General features: G+C 40.3%; 1 protein-coding gene across 2 annotated transcripts in view; it reads right to left on the minus strand.

Moving 5' to 3' along the window:
- LOC149158284 (influenza virus NS1A-binding protein) overlaps positions 1-18125 on the minus strand; it is a 190686-nt gene extending 172561 nt beyond the window's left edge. For both annotated transcript variants that reach the window (XM_089436173.1, XM_089436172.1), the window contains exons 1-4: positions 17769-18125; positions 16896-17074; positions 15721-16599; positions 15468-15584 (exon numbers count right to left, since the gene is read on the minus strand). In XM_089436173.1, coding sequence (XP_089292299.1) covers positions 15468-15584; positions 15721-16599; positions 16896-17074; positions 17769-17955 — 1362 coding nt within the window. In that variant the 5' untranslated portion in view covers positions 17956-18125. The remainder of the gene's footprint in view (positions 1-15467; positions 15585-15720; positions 16600-16895; positions 17075-17768) is intronic.
- Between the last annotated feature and the right edge of the window lie 1306 nt (positions 18126-19431).

Genomic DNA, 19431 nt, shown 5'->3' on the forward strand with positions numbered 1-19431 from the left:
TATTTCCTATGTGTCGGAATATCCTAACACATCTTTTGCATTTTATGATTTTATTTTTCCTTTGTTTCTTACTTGTGGCCATGATATGCTTTTAACTTTATTTTAACTACATCAACCTCTAGGGCAACATTTCCAGGCCCGACCCAGATATGTGGACAAGGGGAGGGGGGTGTACCAGACCCTGTGGATGCAAATAAGGGAAATGGAGAAATAGGGCTCGTAATGTGCAGAGAAAAGTGATAAATATGGAATGGGAAAACAAGACCACACTACCAAAATCGAGGTTTCCCAACTAGTGCCCTTCCTAAAGCTATAGGCCAATAGGGAAGATCCCATGGGACTAGGATTGAAGATTAACCCCCCATTTAAAGCGAGGGAACAAAACCACAGTCAAGACCCTTCCTTCTTCCAAGTCACCCAATCATCCATTCCAAATGCCCAAATGAAAAACAAGTATAAGCATCCAACTGCACAATGAAAAACATATCTTTTGGGTCGAATTGACCACCTTCTAACATGTGCTCTTGACAAATGGGTGAGGACACATACAACTGATGCAAGTGGCGAAGATAGTGGTGCATCACATCGGTTACTCAATGGTTGTCAGGGCTGTTGGCTACAGGCTAAAAGAAGATGAATAGAACAAGTGCTCTCCTAGGGGTACCCACTTTTGGTGGGTAACAGGACTTCATTAGTTGAATTATTATAAAAATGAGCGGGATAGGTCTCATGTAAATAGAGAGCCTCCCCTCATTTCATTTTCTCATCATCACACATTACATTATTTTCTCTCCAAGAGGGTGCAAGCACGTATTTTTCGCTATTATGGGCAAGATGTATTCTTTCATGGTGCGACTTTCTTGTGGATGTGATTTTGGCATAAAGAACTTGTTCTAGGATAGAAAGAAGTGCCTTTTGTGGAGGATTTTGTAAGTTTACTGCTTGATCATTGATATTTTGGATGCTTAATGTTTAAAGTAGGGTTTTTATGTTGTTTTTCCACAACCTTGGTGTCTGGGAGAGAATCTTAAATCTCTAACGCTACCAAACCAAGAATCACAACGATACTACTTTGCACAGTGGAATATAAACATCAGTAAATCTACTAGTGCACAAAATATGGACAACTTTTTACAATTTTCAACCCAACTTCATTATATTAATCAACATATAATACAACAGTCTAGGGCTCCCGTACCAGGGATAATGGCCCTCATACATCCACTAATACAAGACACAAAACTAGGGCTTGGTGTCAATCCATCGACAACCAATCTGCCCATACAAGATACACTGACCATCTCGCTAATGTAGCATGCTCTCTTAGCTCCTCTCATCGTACCCTGTACCTGCCCAGTCCTGCGACTCCTGATCTGCAGCCCCTGCCTCTATCAATGCTCCAAGTCCATCTAACCACTAAATCTTGGCTATCCAATTTGCTCAATAGTTGTGCCTTAGTCCATCAAGGGCACAACACATCGAGACTCCTGTCGAGTTGTTCACAACTTCGCTTATGAACAACTCTCAATCTATCCATTGTTGCTCCTCAGCTACTCAGGGACTTCAGCCCACTATGTTCTTCCTACGTTGCTCCAATGAAAAACAACATAGGGCGCGGAGGGCTGCCACCTATCATTGCAAGACGTCCATCTCCCACAATGAACACGGGCTAGGAGGACTGCCCATCATCTGTTGTAGAAGTCCTCCACACACAAGTCAATGGCTACACAACTCTTCCTCTGGATCATCAACCCTTGAGCTCAACAACTGCCACTCTAGCAACCACCTAAGTCCATGAAGATGGTGCACACCGGGCACCAACTTGGGCACTATCACGCTATCCTCCAGCAAACCATAAATGCCCAATCACTATCTACACTTGGTCCACTCTCACACTGCCCTCCAACAAACCACAAGTGAACAATCCTCTCTGTAGCATCTGCTCCTAGTTAGGGCATCCAAACATCTAGGAGACCCTTACACATGGCTTCTAACAGACTCCTCAAATCTGCCTCTTCTAGGACACTATATCCATCTCATGAGCTGATGTGTCACTGCTGCAAAGTCTGCAATCTGGTTAGGGCTAATATCAGTCCACATCAGCCCTAGATCCTTGCCTCTAGACCTCCTCTACAGCTGTAGTTGTCTTCTCATTGTAAGTTGCTCCCTTCACTGCTATCTCGGGACATATCTGTGGTGGTTTTGGCTCCTCCAACAACCACTGTAACTTTTGTCCTCTCTTCACTTCTGTTGCTTACAGATCTGAGATGAACCATACCATAACTTGCACACACCACCCAGAATTGTCTTATTCTAGGACCTCATCAAATTGTCCTTTTCTAGGACTGACATCCAACTAGCATCAACATCAACCCAAGAGATGGCAAACTTGTCCTGCAACCTCCTGCTGCTCCTCTTGTCACAAATCCTACTGTTGATGATAACTGCTGATAGGATGTCCACAACACTGTTGTCCAAACTTCTTTTGGAATAGCCCCATCCCTAGCAACAAAATTCAACATGAAAACATCAATCCATACCTCTGTCTAAGCTAGTGTTTGCTGTTGTCAAACCTGTGACCTGCTTAGGGCTTCCTTCAGTCAACGTCAGCCCTCTCAAATCCTTCAACAACCCCTTCTACAGTTGCGGCTTGTCTCCTGCTTGAGGCTGCTTGTCTTTGCTGGAGTCTGGGCTACTTCCTGCACTAGATTAGGCCTTGCAGCCCCTTCTATCATCCAAGAACAGGACTCGGCCCTCACCCAAACACACTCAAGTCTACGGCTCCATTTCAGAGAACAAAACCACCCTTAATAATACCAAAACCAGCCCAGAATCTTCCTATAAGTATAGCTAGAGGTTTGGAAGAGGATGCCCAAAGCATCCCCGTTTAGTCCATCAATATCCTTCCCTTGAATTTTAAGTTTTGCCCTAAAGACTCCATTAATCCCTAGTAGGACAAGGCGCTAATCTAGAGAGTGTTGATCACCCATGGAACTTATTAAAATCCATCTTCTTTTTCTCTCTCCTAGACTGCTACAGCAGCCACTAGGGTTTACAGGGGAGATTTATGCATAACAGTGTAATTTGAATGCAAGTTGGTGGCTCATACTCTAAGATTTGTATCTATAAATTGTCTAGAAAGAAAACCTAGCATAGAGCATGATGAAAACCTGCTAAATAGGGCTGATATCAGCCTATTTTTTTTATTGTTTATGCATATCTAACAGCCATAGAATTATTTCCCCTAGCCTAAACGTAGCCTCTATTAGAAGGTCTTGCTCCTTTATTGTTGAATACTATTTTTAGACCTTTCCTTAGGCTGCTATATGGCATTGAATGCCATACCATTGCACATCTTACAAGCTCTAACTTATAGCAGCCTGCTTCTTGGTCTTAGTGTAGAGAATTTGAACCATAGCATAGAAAACCTAGGCCATCTTAGGCCATAACGATACTCTACCCAACAGTAGACCTTTAATTCATCACCTTGAACCCTAGTACTAGAGTATCATTTTAGGTGATTTAGGGAAGCCTCCCTTGAAGTTTAAATCTACTAAAGAGCAGGAGAAAGACTGCTGACGTAACAGTGGCAACCCTTTTTCTTTATTGCCATAAGGTTTGCCCCTTGCCCAATGAGGCTTTGCACCGGGCTTGCTAGATTTTGCAGCAACAGATCCCACATTGAGAGTCTAGTTAGCCTATCAAACTTATCGCACAAAGAAACAATTATGGATTATTTTAAATGGTTCTATGAATCCTGCCCCCTAAAAGGTGATACAAAACCTTCCAATTGCTGTATGTTGGGGCATATGGTTGGTTCAAAACAACAGCTTATTTCATGATAAGCCAATCTCCCCAGCTCTGGTAGCTTCCAGGGCCCTGGCAATTACGTTGGCACATAGTCCTCCAGTCATATCAGTTTGTCATAGATCAGCGGAGGGGCCTCAGATTGACAAAGGGATTGCTTGGAGCTTCTTTGATAGGTCGAGCAAGGATGCAGGTTGCCGCTGCGGTCTGGGTTTCTCCCTATTCTTCTCCAACAGTCATTTCCGCTGGGAAAAGCCTTCTTGGGACAGGGAACCCACAACTTCTTCAGAGATGAATGCATTATATGCTCTTTTGTACACTGTTGTTGCACTTGCTAGTGATATTCATCGTTTACAGATTTATGGCGACTCTCGTGTGGCCATTAATTGGGTGCAGAATCATGGACACATAGACAATCTGCGACTTTCCAATTTAATTCTGCAGCTTAAGAAGTGCACTGATCAGTTTCACAGGATTTCATTTTCTCACATATTCCAAGAATTTCATGATCAGGTTGATGCTCTCTCAAAGGAGGCCTTTCACTCCCAACTGGGTCTACTCATTTCTAAAGAACTCAAGGATAATGTTCTTGTGGGCTGAATCGAAATCAACTTCAGTGATCCATAGGCTGAAGTGTCAGCAACAGTATTTGGAATCTATCAACTTTCTGAAGTAGTAAACATAATTATGTTTTCTAATACTCTTAATTTTAGGTATGTTCTATGCTAGAGCAATTTATTTCAATTTTCATAGTTAGCTCAATGCCTTTTTCAGATTAGCAATCACATCAGCATTAAAGTAAACTGCAGATTGAACATAAATATAAATCACAGAAGACAAGCCAAGACAAGAGGACATAGGGTGTGGCGCCAGCCAGGGACAAACCCCAATGTGGGGAAACCCTTGATCAATTCTTCTTTTATGTTCTTCAAAGTCCAGCAGAGAAAGAGAGAGATAGTACATTTACAACAGAAGTCAACACTTTGACTTTCTATATCTACATGAGATCAGTTGAAGACATGTTGTTTCAACTGATTCTCTAAGGTGACTCCTTCACCTATCATCGTGCTGCATCTGGTCCACTTGCTGCACCACTGCATACTGTACCATGCTACACTAATCATGATTATCATCATGTTGCCCATGTCCATGATCTTATTCATCATCATGCTGCCCTTTATGTCCATCATCACATTCATCATCATGTTGACAACTGTCTCATGTATGCTTACCATTCCTTGCTGCTCCATTAAGCTTGCTGTCCCAGCTGTTGTGATGGTGATTGGTTAGGGCACCTCAGACTGCTGCAGCAGTCCTCAAACAGTCATCCGAACAACCCTTAATCTCAGCAACCTTTCCTGGTGTGATTACGCTGAAGATTAAGGCACAACAAGACTCCAAAACTGCCCACGCTATCCCTTGCTGTGGTGGTATGGCCTGCGGCCTACCACACAGCCTGGCTGTAGCTTAACAGCCCACGTATCAAACAGGCCTCCTCTATTGACTGCGGTTAAGCATCATAAAGACCGTGGCTAGATGATCCTTCCCTTGTTGTTGCATATATACCTCCATGAATTACGGCCTAGGGCAATCTGCGTCTAGAAGACTGTGTTACGATCATAGGTTTAATTCTATGACCATGACTGTGTGTCTCCATGAACTGCATGTAAGGTCTATGCCCTGCGTATAACAGTCTTGAAGACAGTGAGTGAGTTCTTCATGACTGCATGATAAGTGTCTTCATGCCATGCGTATATATATCTGCGTATGTACAGGTGTTCCATTACAGCATATAAATTCCTTCCCTTACTGCGGCTAGGTGTCTATTGCCTGCAGATAGATCTTCATGACCTGCGTTGGATTAGGGCATCACATGATTGTAATTTAGGGCTGCGTTTAATACCTTTTCCTTTACTGCGTTTAATACCTTCTCCTCCAAGACTTGTAGGCCAGCGTATTACTCTTGGTGTCTCTCTCCTTCTCCAAAAACCCAAGACGTGGAGAGGAGGAGATCACCTCAAGAATGTGTATCCCTAATGACTTCAAGTCCTCACCAATTTATACTAAAACGTGGATGATGAATAGACACGACTATTGGGCTTCTGACCCTACTCAAGTTGCTGGCCGACTTGGCAATTTGTCTTATAACATAAATAAATTCATAACTCCATGAATACTTATCGGAATCGAATGATCTTTAGATCAATCCTACACCTCTCGATGAGAGGGATCCAATAAAAATATCAGCTACCATAAATAAGATGAACCACATGGAGTTTGGCCCTAGTTTCCAATTTTAACACTCCCTCTCAAATAGGGAGAACTCCATCCGTTGATCCATATGTCCGACTGTACTATATCAGAGGATCCTTGGCACCAATCCAGTGAGGCTCAACCAAATATGAGCTCACCATGCTAACTGCAAAACATATGTCCGGACGAAATTTCACCAAGAACATCAACGCGAATGAGTTTATGAAACTCGGAGGCATTTCCCAAATCTGGTCCGATATCACTACCATGTAACTTCTGAAAATGAAGATCCTCGAGGTAGTCACAAGCTAGCAGTTTATCATTCCATATGCGGAGTCCAACTCCCTTTCACTTCTGCAAATGAGAGGGTCTACACTTAATAGAGTTTAGGCTTCTGTGATCCATATCAAGTTAGAGAAAGATTTCGGCGAAAATCACATGGAATCTCATTTGTCGACGCGTTTCAAACCAACCAGTGTGGTTCATCGTCAGGACAAGTTGAAGAAACAGATCCAGCTTAGCATGTTATATAGACCGAGCAGAGCCTCCAACGGCTAGTTTGACCAACCGTCTACACTTGTCAGAAATAGGTCGTCCTCATAGGGTGCTGGTATGAGAGGTCTATCATCCACAACCTTCGGATGGTTTGTATCGGTTTCACTCCTAGTGAATCCCAACTTTATCAGACAACTATCGATCCTCTCATACTATGCCCGAGGTGTTTTGCTTCAAGCCATAGAGGGCTTTCTTCCACCTGCATATGCGAGATTCCTAATCATTGTTTTACAACCAGGCCGAGTCAACTCGGAAACGGCCAGGTCAAACCGAGCCATTAAAAAAATTTGCGACCAGGCCAGCAAACCGGCTCGGTTGACCGAGTCAACTATGACTCGGCCTAGTCATCCAATGACCAGGCCGAGTCATAGTTGACTCGGTCAACCAGGCCGAGTCCGTATTGACCAGGCCGAGTCAATGAAAACCGGCTGGGCAGCGTAAATCATGATTTTTTTTCACTTTTTTTTGGATTTGTGGTAAAGTTAAAATCAGTTTATGGATTCCAAAGGGTTTAGGTAAATTGTTAAGTGCTTTTGGGGTCCATTTCCCCCTCCCAAACCCTATTTAAGACAGCCAAATGCTCTCATTCACTCACAGCAGTCTTATGCATTTGAGTGAGAGTCTTCTTTGAGAATTAGTGAGCAGTTCTTGAGCTTGTTTTGGAGCAGCAGTGAGGAGTCTTGGAGGAGCATTGTAGCTGGAGTGAGGAGCTTCTTGGGCAGCCATTTGGAGCAACATTGAGGAGCTGACTTTTGGAGCAAGCTTGAGGAGGCAGTTTGTGCCTAGAGGTATTTTTTTCCACCCTTACAAATCTGTTTTTGCTTAGTAAATTTTAGGTGCATATCAAGAAAGCTTAGAGAGTGTTTTTTGTCAAATAAATGAACATTGAATCAATTTTTTTAATTTTTTTTTTCATTTTCAGATTGTTTTCCTAGTCAAAAAATGGCACCTAGAGCAAAAGATCCTGCTTGGGCATATGTTGAAATGGTTGATAGTCAGATGTGTTGCAAGTTTTGCCATAAGAAAATTAAGGCAGGTCCTGGGGGGATTCATAGGCTGAAACAACACTTGGCAGGGATTAAAGGCCAAATTACCGCATGTCCCTCTGATCAAATTGGGGAGATTAGAAAGAATTTGGTGGAAAGCTTTGAAAAATTTAAAGAAGATAAGGCTAGGCAAAAAGAGATACAGGATGAAATTGGGAGGAAGAGGGAGATACAAAGAATGATGGCTACCAACCCCCACTATGATTTTGAGGGTTCTTCCTCTATCCCTCAAACTGAGGCATCCAACCCTTTCCGTTATGTTCCTCCCTCTTTTGGTTCTGTTCAAGATAAGGGAAAGGGTAGAATGAAGGGTGATGTGACTATCAAAAGTTATTTCACTCCCTCCTCTCCATCAGATGCACATGGTCCTGAAGTTAGTAAAGGTCAAATTCAGCCCACTTTAGATGACCATTGGAAGAAAGAATTGAGGGAGACTGCTTGTGACTACATAGCTAGATGGTGGTATGATGCTGATATCCCCTTTAATGCTGCTCGTTCACCATATTATGAGCCTATGTTTGATGCCATACATGCTGCTGGAAAAGGCTTCAAAGGCCCTACTATGCAAGAGCTAAGGGGGGTTCGTTTGCAGAAAGAAATTCAATCCATTAATGAGTATTTGCAAGAGTTCAGAGACTCATGGGCAAGAACAGGGTGTACCATCATGTCAGATGGATGGACTGATCAAAGAAACCGTACCATCATAAACTTTCTTGTCTTCTGCCCACAGGGAACCATGTTTTTAAAATCAGTTGATGCATCTGATAAGGTAAAAGATGGCCACTTGTTGTTTCAGCTATTGGATGAGGTTATTGAGGATGTGGGGGTGGCTAATGTTGTTCAAATCATCACAGACAATGCCTCTAACTATGTTCTTGCTGGTAAACTGTTAGAGGAAAAACACAAGACCATCTTTTGGACCCCATGCGCTGCACATTGCATAGACCTCATGCTTGAGGATATTGGAAAATTAGATTGGGTCAGAAACACTGTAGATAATGCCAAAAGCATAACAAAATTTATCTACAATCATACACTGGTTTTGAGTCTCATGAGGAAACACACTGGAGGCAAGGATATTATTAGGCCTGCCATCACTAGATTTGCTACACATTTTTTGACATTGCAATCTATGCTTTCCCAACATAGAAACTTGCAAAAGATGTTTTCCAGTGATGAATGGAATCAAACCAATTGGTCTAACAAACCAGAAGGCAGAGAATTGAAAAGGAAAGTCCATGATGAAACTTTTTGGAGAAAGGCAGCAGAGATTGTGAAGCTTGCTGAGCCACTGGTTAAGGTGTTGTGGTTGGTGGATGGGGAAAGGTTGTCTATGGGCTTCATTTATGAGGCTATGGATCAAGCAAAGGAGCAAATAAAGACAACATACAAGGATAGAGTGGCAAAGTATGGGCCCATTTGGGCAATCATTGAGGAAAGATGGAACAATCAACTCCATCGCCCTATACATGCAGCTGGGTATTTTTTGAACCCACGGTATCATTATAGAGCTAAGGAGTCAGGAGCTTTGAGCGGGGAGGTCAGAGATGGACTGGTTGATTGCATTGAACGCATGATCCCATCAGAGTCTAATCAGCTGCAGATACATCAACAGGTCACATCCTTCAGCAATGCAACAGGTACCTTTGGGAAGAACCTAGCAAAGATTGCAAGAGAAGCAGATGAGCCAGGTAAACAAAAATTTCAATTTTCAATTTCTTAATGGTTTTACAGTTTTACTTTTTTTATTAAAGACTAAAGTTTGTTAAATCATTTATAATTTGAAAGTTAGATATAATTTGTAATTTTGTTGAGCTTCAGCCTTCATCTAACTCATAATTCATTACACTCCTATGTTTTTTGCAGCACAATGGTGGGAGGCCTTTGGTGGCCAGTGCCCTCAATTGCAAAAGTTTGCAAATCGTATTTTGAGTCAAACTTGCAGTGCATCTGGGTGTGAGCGCAATTGGTCTGTCTTTGAGAGGATTCACACAAAGAAGAGAAACCGTTTGGAGCAAAAACGGTTGAATGATCTAGTTTTTGTCCAATACAACCTTCGGCTCAGACGGAACCAATTGCTGAACAAAAGACCTGATTCAGATCCCATTGTGTTGGAAGACATTGATCCAACATCAGATTGGGTAGTGGAGAGTCGTGCACCAGAGTTTGATCCTGATGAGGATCTTGATGAACTTGAACTGGAACATCCACTTCAGCCTGTTCAGTTGAATGCAGATCCCGATCCACCAGCCTCAGTCTCACAGCCAGCAAGGACTCCGAGGAGTAGGACTCCAGTTGTAGGTGCTTCCTCTGCTCAGCCACGACAAAAGCGCAGCCGCATATCTACTCTATCTCAGCTTGCATCTGCTAGTGGTACTGGCACCACTTCTACAGTTGCAGTTGGAGACGATGATGAGGAGGAGGAGGCATGGGGCCCCTTGTCTGACTCTGATGATGATGATGAGTCTGATCCAGAGATTGGTCGAGATGATCTTGGCTCCTCTGGCAGTAGCCAGTAGTACTAGTATTGGAGTCTGGTCAGCATCACAGTTTACTTTTGTTGTAGAGGCCATTTCTAGCCTCCTTGGTTATTTGTATTTTGTTTTGAGTCTTTCACTTTGATCATGTATGACAGTTGACTATGTAGCCATTGGGTACCATTTTGATATAATGGATTGGTTCATGAGCCTACTTTGATCATATGTTGTCTTCCATCTATATTATAATGCTATGTGTTTGGAAACATGAATGAAAATCTTTAAAATTATGTTTAAAATATTTAAAATTATGTTTTTTTATAAAAAAAATAAATATTTAATGTATTTTTTACAACGACCGAGTCATTGAAATCGACTAGGCCGAGTCATTACCGAGTCGGAGTCGGAGTCCGAGTCCTAGTCAGAGTCGTAAAACTCTGTTCCTAATTATCAATCTCAAACCCCTCGAGTTGTTTCGCACCTGAAGACCTGCTACATGAGGGGAATGATCCCCTTGTAATATTTTCCTTCGGTACATTTCAGACATGTACTTTTCATGCTCCTTTTGAATTCAGGCATCCCTGCCACCATCTTTCCATCGATGAGTGCCACCCTGAAACCTTTGACTTCCATTACTGAAACGGACACCAGGTTCTTCTTGCGATCAAGTACATAAAAGAGATTCTGTAAATGAATCGAGTTACCCTCATTCAATTGAGGGGTAACATTCCCTACACCCTTTTCAAGATAGGTGGCATCAGCTCCAAGTATAATTCCACGATTATTTCCATCTCTACCAAATTAGAGAGTGCGCCCATCTATCCATTTGATGACCTGCATTACCAGTCATTCCTTTGATCATTCAAGATGTCCCTGGAATGATTGTTATCTTTGTCAAGAGATGTGTCTCTGCCATTTGGACACTTCTTTGCATCATGGCCGAATTCAAGGCATCCGCCTTTCCTTCCACCCTAAGATCCGAACTTCCAAATGAAGTGATCTTCCGTTGTGCCATTCTGATAATATTCTTTGCTTCCATTTCACCCTCGGTGAATTTGAAGAGAGATGTGGAACCCATTGATCCTTCTGACCTATCCCAACGGTCTTTGGTGATTGCTCTTTCACTCTTGCTTGGGCATTGTCTTCACCTCAGCTCTGATACCATGTTAATTTTAGGTATGTTTTATGCTAGAGCAATTCATTTCAATTTTCATGGTTAGCTCAATGTCTTTTTCAGATTAGCAATCACATCAGCATTAAAGTAAACTGCAGATAGAACATAAATATAAATCGCAGAAGACAAGCCAAGACAAGAGGACATAAGATGTAGCCAGGGACAAACCCCAAGTGTGGGGAAACCCTTGATCAACTCTTCTTTTATGTTCTTCAAAGTTCAGCAGAGAAAGAGAGAGAGATAGTACATTTACAACAGAAGTCAACACTTTGACTTTCTATATCTATATGAGATTAGTTGAAGACATGTTGCTTCAATTGATTCTCCAAGGTGACTCCTTCACCTATCATTGTGCTGCATCTGGTCCACTTGCTGCACCACTGCATATTGTACCATGCTACACTAATCATGATTATCATCATGCTGCCCATGTCCATGATCTTATTCATCATCATGCTGCCATTTATGTCCATGATCTCATTCATCATCATGCTGCCCTTTATGTCCATGATCACATGCATCATCATGCTAACAACTGTCTCATGTATGCTTACTGTTCCTTGCTGCTCCATTAAGCTTGCTGTCCCGACTGTTGTGATGGTGATTGGTTAGGGCACCTCAGACTGCTGCAGCAGTCCTCAAACAGTCATCTGAACAACCCTTAATCTCAGCAACCATACAGCATATAAATTCCTTCCCTTACTGCGGTTAGGTGTCTCTATTGCCTGCGGATAGATCTTCATGACCTGCGTTGGATTAGGGCATCACATGATTGTGATTTAGGGCTGCGTTTAATACCTTTTCCTCCACTGCATTTAATACCTTCTCCTCCAAGACTTGTAGGCCAGCGTATTACTCTTGGTGTCTCTCTCCTTCTCCAAAACCCCAAGACGTGGAGAGGAGGAGATCACCTCAAGAATGTGTATCCCTAATGACTTCAAGTCCTCACCAATTTATACTAAAACGTAGATGATGAATAGACACGACTATTGGGCTTCTGACCATACTCAAGTTGCTGGCCGACTTGACAATTTGTCTTATAACATAAATAAATTCATAACTCCATGAATATTTATCGGAATCGGATGATCTTTAGATCAATCCTACACCTCTCAACGAGAGGGATCCAATAAAAATATCAACTACCATAAATAAGATGACCCACATGGATTCTATTAATATCACAAAGTGGCGAAAAAAATAATGAGATGAGGACTCAGGTTGGAGGAGCGGGAGGAGAAGGGTTTCAATCTGCAATGGCACTTTCACGCATCGGCAAACCCTCTGGAGGGTCCAAAAAGCTGGAAGCAGTGTGTCCTGCATGGGTCAACAGTGACGCGCAGACAAGGCCCCTACGTTATCTGCAGCAGCCAGGGCGCACAAGGAAAACGGAGGCGCGAACCTACCCAGATCTGGGGAATACAGGTCTCCCTCAGGCGGCGAAGACAGTTGAAAAACTCCTGATCGGCATAAAGGGTTTGGATGAGCGGAGGAAAGGTATACAGATCGACCACTTGACAATCAGCCCAAAGGCCGTAGCTGCATGCGAGAAAAAGCTTGGTAAGGGAGCGGCCTTTAGCAATAATGGAGCCCTCCGCCGACACCATCAAAGGTATGAAGAAAACCTCCAGATCTCCGCTTATCAAAGCGCAGATCCGTTTTACTATGATGCAGATCTAGACATCCAATTGCCTAGGAACCCTGATTGGGCATTAAATCCACCATTCCACGGCATGGAGAACAAACGACGTCTCAGACTTATACATTCAGACCCTCTGGTGGTGGATCGATCCTCTAACAGGTCAAATCGGGAAACCCCTCACCAAATCAGATGTGCCGAGGCAAACAAAAGGAGTTGAGCAGAATCACAGGGTTAGATCTGCCAAAAACAACATCTGGAAACCTGGTAAGAGACCACAGCTTTCAAGTTTTTATAAAAAATCCTAAAGGTAAATCGAAAATAATCTGGGTAAAAGGCACAAATACTGTCGAGCAAATGCAGGAAATTATCATGCAGCAGTTGGGTTACCCCATCAGAATACAAAACCTGATACATGGGGGCAGAGTGTTACAAGACACAAAATACCTCTGGGAACACAGAATCACACCTTTGTCAACAATCATCCTCAATCTGAGGCTAAGAGGAGGTGCAACCAACAATAACAAGAATCCAGACATGGCAGGAGGAAGTGGCACTGGTTCAATTGGGAAAAAACCAGGCAGCATTTCCTTCAAAAAGGTCCTACAGGGGAAAAACACAGAAGGAATAGCACCGAACCAAACAGGTATGGTCGCAAGGCCATACATAGTGGAACAGCTTGAACGCACTCCAGAATACAGCATAGATACACCAGAAATAGATGAGCAATGCACCATATATGAAAGACAGGCAATAATATGCAGATTTAACTGCTATTGGCCCAAACCGGCGGATCTTTTCATTTGGATCTACACGAACTGGACCACGCATTGCGAAGTACACCTATGCTCCAAGGGGTTTTTCATTGTGAAATTTTTATCAGCAACAGATAGAGACATAGTAATGCAGGAAGGGCCTTGGTTTTGGGGATCTACTGGACTCTTCATTACACCATGGTTCCCAGGATTTGATGCAAACACAATGGTTGTCTCGAAGATGCCAGTTTGGGTGCGGCTACACAACCTCCCAATACATCTCTGGAATGAGCAAGTACTCACTGGAATTGGAAACACAATTGGACGTTACATTAAAATGGACACCCAGCGAGTGGAGGAAAGAATATCTACTTTTGCACGAATATGTGTGGAAGTAGACCTTAGCAAAAGCCTACCAGACCAAATCCAGCTGAAGCATAGACAGAGCAGCTGGACTCAAATATTAGATTATGAAAACACTGCATTCAGATGCCGAACATGTAGACAAACAGGACACTTACAAAACACGTGCCCAGCAGTCAAAAAAGACAATCGCAGAAAGAAGAAAACGGAAAAACAAGCAAAAGGCTGGTACATTCCACCACCTCCCCCGGATGATGAGGAGGAAGAAGAGATGGATTATGCCAACCCAAATGAGAACAATCAGATGAATAAAGAACCAGTTGTAGAAGATACAGATCCACTGGACAATATAGAGACAGCATTGGTAAGAAGATCAGAAATGGATATGGGCAGAAATAAACGCATACACACATCAGACACATCAGATTCTGATAACCCTCAACCTGTGGCTGAAAATGCATTAGCACTCATAACTCCCATAGAATCACAGGGTAATTGGAGAAAGGTTGAGAAGAAAAAAGGGAGAAAAGCTTGACTTTTCCCCAACTGTACAAAACATTTTTGCATTTACCAGTTTATTTCATGAAATCCGTACACCCTGTGTGGTGTGAAAGGATCTATGCACCATTTTGAGCATCTTTTTTGGAAATCTGTTATTCAGCATATGCCAAGAGGCATCTACAACATGTAATTTTTCAATCATAAATGAAAGATTACGATTTTTCCAGGGGAAAAAGATGACCCACATGGAGTTTGGCCCTAGTTGCCAATTTTAACAAATACTGTATTGTATTTAACTTTGTGACCATAGATTACTAGAAACGCTATCCAGATATAGTTATCTGAAATACTGTATTGTATTTAACTTTGTGACCATAGATTACTAGAAACGCTATCCAGATATAGTTATCTCTCATCAAATGGCTTCAGGCCTGAATCATTACTACAGTCCCATGAGATTCTTCCTAAAGTTTTTTGTCCGTGCCCTGCAGGCTGCTGCACCTTTGGATTGTACTTTCCTTTTCATGCTGAAATAGAAGGTATGATTTTTTCTTGGGAAAGAAAGGTCTGTTGCCTCTAATGAAAAACTCAACTGAAAATTCAAAATACATCATGTACACAAATACATATGTTATCATTGGACAACATTGCACCATGCATTCTAAATCAAACCATCTTTCACTGATTTAATCAAGATATAAATACTTTAATATTTACTTTTTCCTCAATAATGCAGTCCATTTTAATCAAAAAATATAAATATAACTCTCACCTTTGTACTAAAGTTCATCATTCAAGTCATCTCAAAAGTAACATGTATTGCATAGAGGAAATTTTTCTTCCAAAGGGAACCAAACAAGAAAATACTTTCCAGCTGAGAATAGCAATGTCATATACCTGTTTCTGCTCCAAAATTGTATTTTTGTTTTGAAGCTCCTGGATCTCAAGTGTATTCTGAAACTCATTACGAGTTTTCTCCACAAAATACCTCAACTCCGTTAATTCTTGTTGCATCTTCAAAACATATACCAACAATTCTTGTTAAGCAAATGCACAAGAGGTAAACAAGTGCCGTATCAAAAGTGGCATAAAAGATGAGAAACATTCAATATTATGTGTACATAAGTAACAATAATATGTGTAGAAATACCTGTGCTACAATTGAACCTTGGAGATCCATATACTTTTGCAAAGGCTCCATTATGGATACATCCATGCAAGTCAAGTTGGATAAAAGTCTTTCTTTCTCTCTTTCCAATGTTGCTTGACTCTGAAGAAGTTTCCTGTGTGTTGATTTCTCCATGCCATTCTTAATGTGGCAAATCACATTGTCATTGTTTACACCCAGATCTGGTGTAGGATTATTTGACATTCTTTGACGATCAATAGCCAAGTGCTTCAACTTCTCTAGCACATTAAGCTCAAGATTTTCTTTTGAAATGATGACTGGTTGACATAACTCTGATTCTCTGCCAGTTGATTCAGGTTCTTGTTTGGGTACGATATGTGAACTTTTAAGCATATCCATTGCAGTAAATTCATCCTCTGAATTAGTTCTTCTGGAACCATCGAAGCTTTGTTCATAAGATGAACAACTGCTAGAAGTCGCGCCTTTGCACTTTCCCTTGTTCTTTGAAAATGATCGACTATTTAGTTGCCATGAATCTTCTTCTCGATGAGACAGTTCCTCGTACTTTTTTGACAACAGAGGCGATTCTCCTGAACTACTCGCCTCTGAAGCCACTTCTCTAGAGCTTGGTGATGTTCTCAAAGGAGCAGGGCGAGTTGGCCATCCATTGGAAGAACTAAGATCTCTTTTAGAATACCATGATCCATTCTCTGCAACTTTTGGGGAACCTATTTCACTGTACTTTTTGGGTTTGTTAACAAAAATAGCCAGCAATGCTTCAGTCTGAGCATGGTTTAACTCAAACCAAAAATGTGTATTGGTGTAATAATTTGCATTGATGGCTTTTCTGAAAATAGCTTCCGCAAGAGGCTCACTGTGCTGCTTGATATAAACACGAACCTTAACACATACATGCAATTGTACTAAGCACAAAATATTTAAATGCAATGAATTTATGACACATAGAAAACTACATACATACAATAGTATTAGCTGCAGAAAATTACAAGTGCAATGAACTCGTAAATTGTAATATATGAAAAACAAATAAAAATAAGAACAATGAACCAGATGAAAATTTTGGGCATGGGCCAAGCTACCAAATACACCAAAAGAAACACAAGCGGGATTGCTTTTAAAGATGTAAAAGACCTATGATTGGAAAGCCAATAGACAAGTGCACAGCATGTGCCTACCTGCGCAGGAAACTGGGTCTTCTCCGACCCATCTGTCCATGCATATGGATTGATATTCATCTTTCCATGGCTTGCTGCTTCAAAAGCACCGTGCATCTTTCTATCACTGTAGTTAAAAAGGAACAACGGCATGCCAGGGGAAATATTTTGCACATATGTAAAGTGAGGTGCAGGCAACCCTGCAATGCATCGACATATTAAAAAAATCATTTTGATGTCAAACTAATACTAGCTACTCCAGTAAAATTCGCATGGGATCGCTATAAAAATCGATTTCTATCAAAGGATAGCCAGTTCAAAATCCATATCTTAAACGCAATAACAAATGAAATGGGGAACAAAAATTTCAAATACCAATGAACTCTAAAGCATTAAGAAACGAAAAAGGCCTCGGGAGTCAGGATTGGAACAACAAAAGAAGTGGCCATTTCAAGAATTAACAGCTTAAATGGGAGGAGAAATGCGGAGCAAAATTTTCAAATACCAGTGGATTCTTACGACAATATCGACTACTTCGGTCAAATAATACTTATTTTTAGAATAAATGGCTTCAGATTAAAAGGAGAAAAAAATCAAATACCAATAATCTACCAACAATATCAATAAACCCGTTTTCAGAATCAGTGCAATATTCATTTCAGAACCGGTGGAAACAAGGGACAGCAAAAATTTCAGATACCAAACCGACTCTATAGACAATATCAACTGATTTTGTCAAGCGATAGCCATTTTTATAATCAATGGCGAGAAATGGAAAAACATAATTCAAATACCAATACTTTACAAAACAAAAACAACTTACTACCAAAACGTAACCATTTTCAGAATCGATAGCCAAGAATACAAGAAAAAGGGGACGGTAGAATAAAATACCGAATATCAACTGAGTAACGCATTCCTTAAATGTTTGGTGGGAGCAGCCAAAAATAACCGCCGCCAGATCAGATTTCTTAAGGGCTCTGAAATTTCCAGCACCACCCCCCGGAGAATATGGACTTGTTCCTCCTTTGCCATTATTATCATTGAAAGTGAAAGTTTGAGTTCTTCTTCCAGCTCCCATCTCCCTCTTGTTTCCAAACTGCACCTGCACAATGCAAGAGTTCTGGTCCAAGATGCAGGAGCCCTGCTTCAAGCCAGAGTAGAAGTTGTGCCCGATGCTATAAATACTTTCCGCTCGTCCCCATCACAAAGAAGATTTCAATTATAAAAACACATGAAGATTTCAAGCGTAAAAAACACATCAAAAATGTACAACGCCCCTTTTCGTATCCTTCTTAATATACCACTACAAAAGCGATGAAATTATTTAAAGGTGAGATTAATTAAGATCGTCATGGTTATAGGGCATCATGTTCGTGTAAAATAATCCATAACATTAACAATAGTTGATTTATATGACATTTCAAAGGTAAATAACCATCTTAATTTATGGTGTTGCGGTGTATTATATAGGTTAGTATGAGGGTGATGTGTGATTTTGTTTGTTGGTGTATTTTTTTAAATTTAAAAATAAAAATAATTAATAAATAAATAAAAATTATATAGATTTTAAATAAATCACTTAATTTTACATTAATTCATATAGAGATCAATTAATTAAAGTTAAAAAGAAATGTAATGTGAAAAATGTAATTATTTTTCACTTAAAATGGGTGGTTCCAATATCATGTAAAAACGATATTATTAATATTACTAGATCAATTTCGAATTGGCATGTAATATTTAAAACAAAATTATATTAATTAATTGTCAACAATAAATATATTTTAATGTTTATATTATATCAACTTTATATAGAGAAAATAAAGCAATTTAAATTAAAAAAATTATTATATTTTGGTTTTTTATTGTGAGGGAGATGTGATTTATTCCATTCTGTGAATATGCAGTTGGTGTGTAATATGTTAAGTAAAAGATTTTAACATCGTATGTATAGAGAGAAAGAGAGAGTGTGTGTTATCATTCCATTAATAGGTTCTTTATAATTCAAAGTATGAGAGAAATTTGTAATTCCTTTAATGTTTAAGTAAAAGATTTTAACATCATATGTATAGAGAGAGTGTGTGTTATCATTCCATTAATGGGTTCTTTATAATTCAAAGTATGAGAGAGATTTGTAATTCCGTCAATGTTTAATATGGCGTTGACATATAACGTTTTTTTAAATATTAATAACAAAAATAATTCAATGTGTGTGAATGTTATGGCGTTGACATATAACGTTTTTTTAAATATTAATAACAAAAATAATTCAATGTGTGTGAATGTTTAATATGGCGTTGACATATAACATTTTTAAAAACATTAATAACAAAAATAATTCAATGTTTGTGTATGTAGAGAGAATGGGAGATTATATCCTATGGATATATGTTTTCTACTTCCGAATATGACAATGCATGTATTGACATTTTAATGTGCATAATGTGAATCATCCAAAATTATTTAGAGATAAATTAATTGAAAGTCAAAAAAAAAAAAAAAAATCTAATATGAGAGAGATATACAGCTTGAGTGGGCCTAATGGTTAAGAACA

Source organism: Pinus tabuliformis, chromosome 5_2 (genome assembly GCF_031772625.1).
Source record: "Pinus tabuliformis cultivar Carrire ecotype Pingquan chromosome 5_2, CPIR1, whole genome shotgun sequence".
NCBI classification, from domain to species: domain Eukaryota; kingdom Viridiplantae; phylum Streptophyta; class Pinopsida; order Pinales; family Pinaceae; genus Pinus; species Pinus tabuliformis.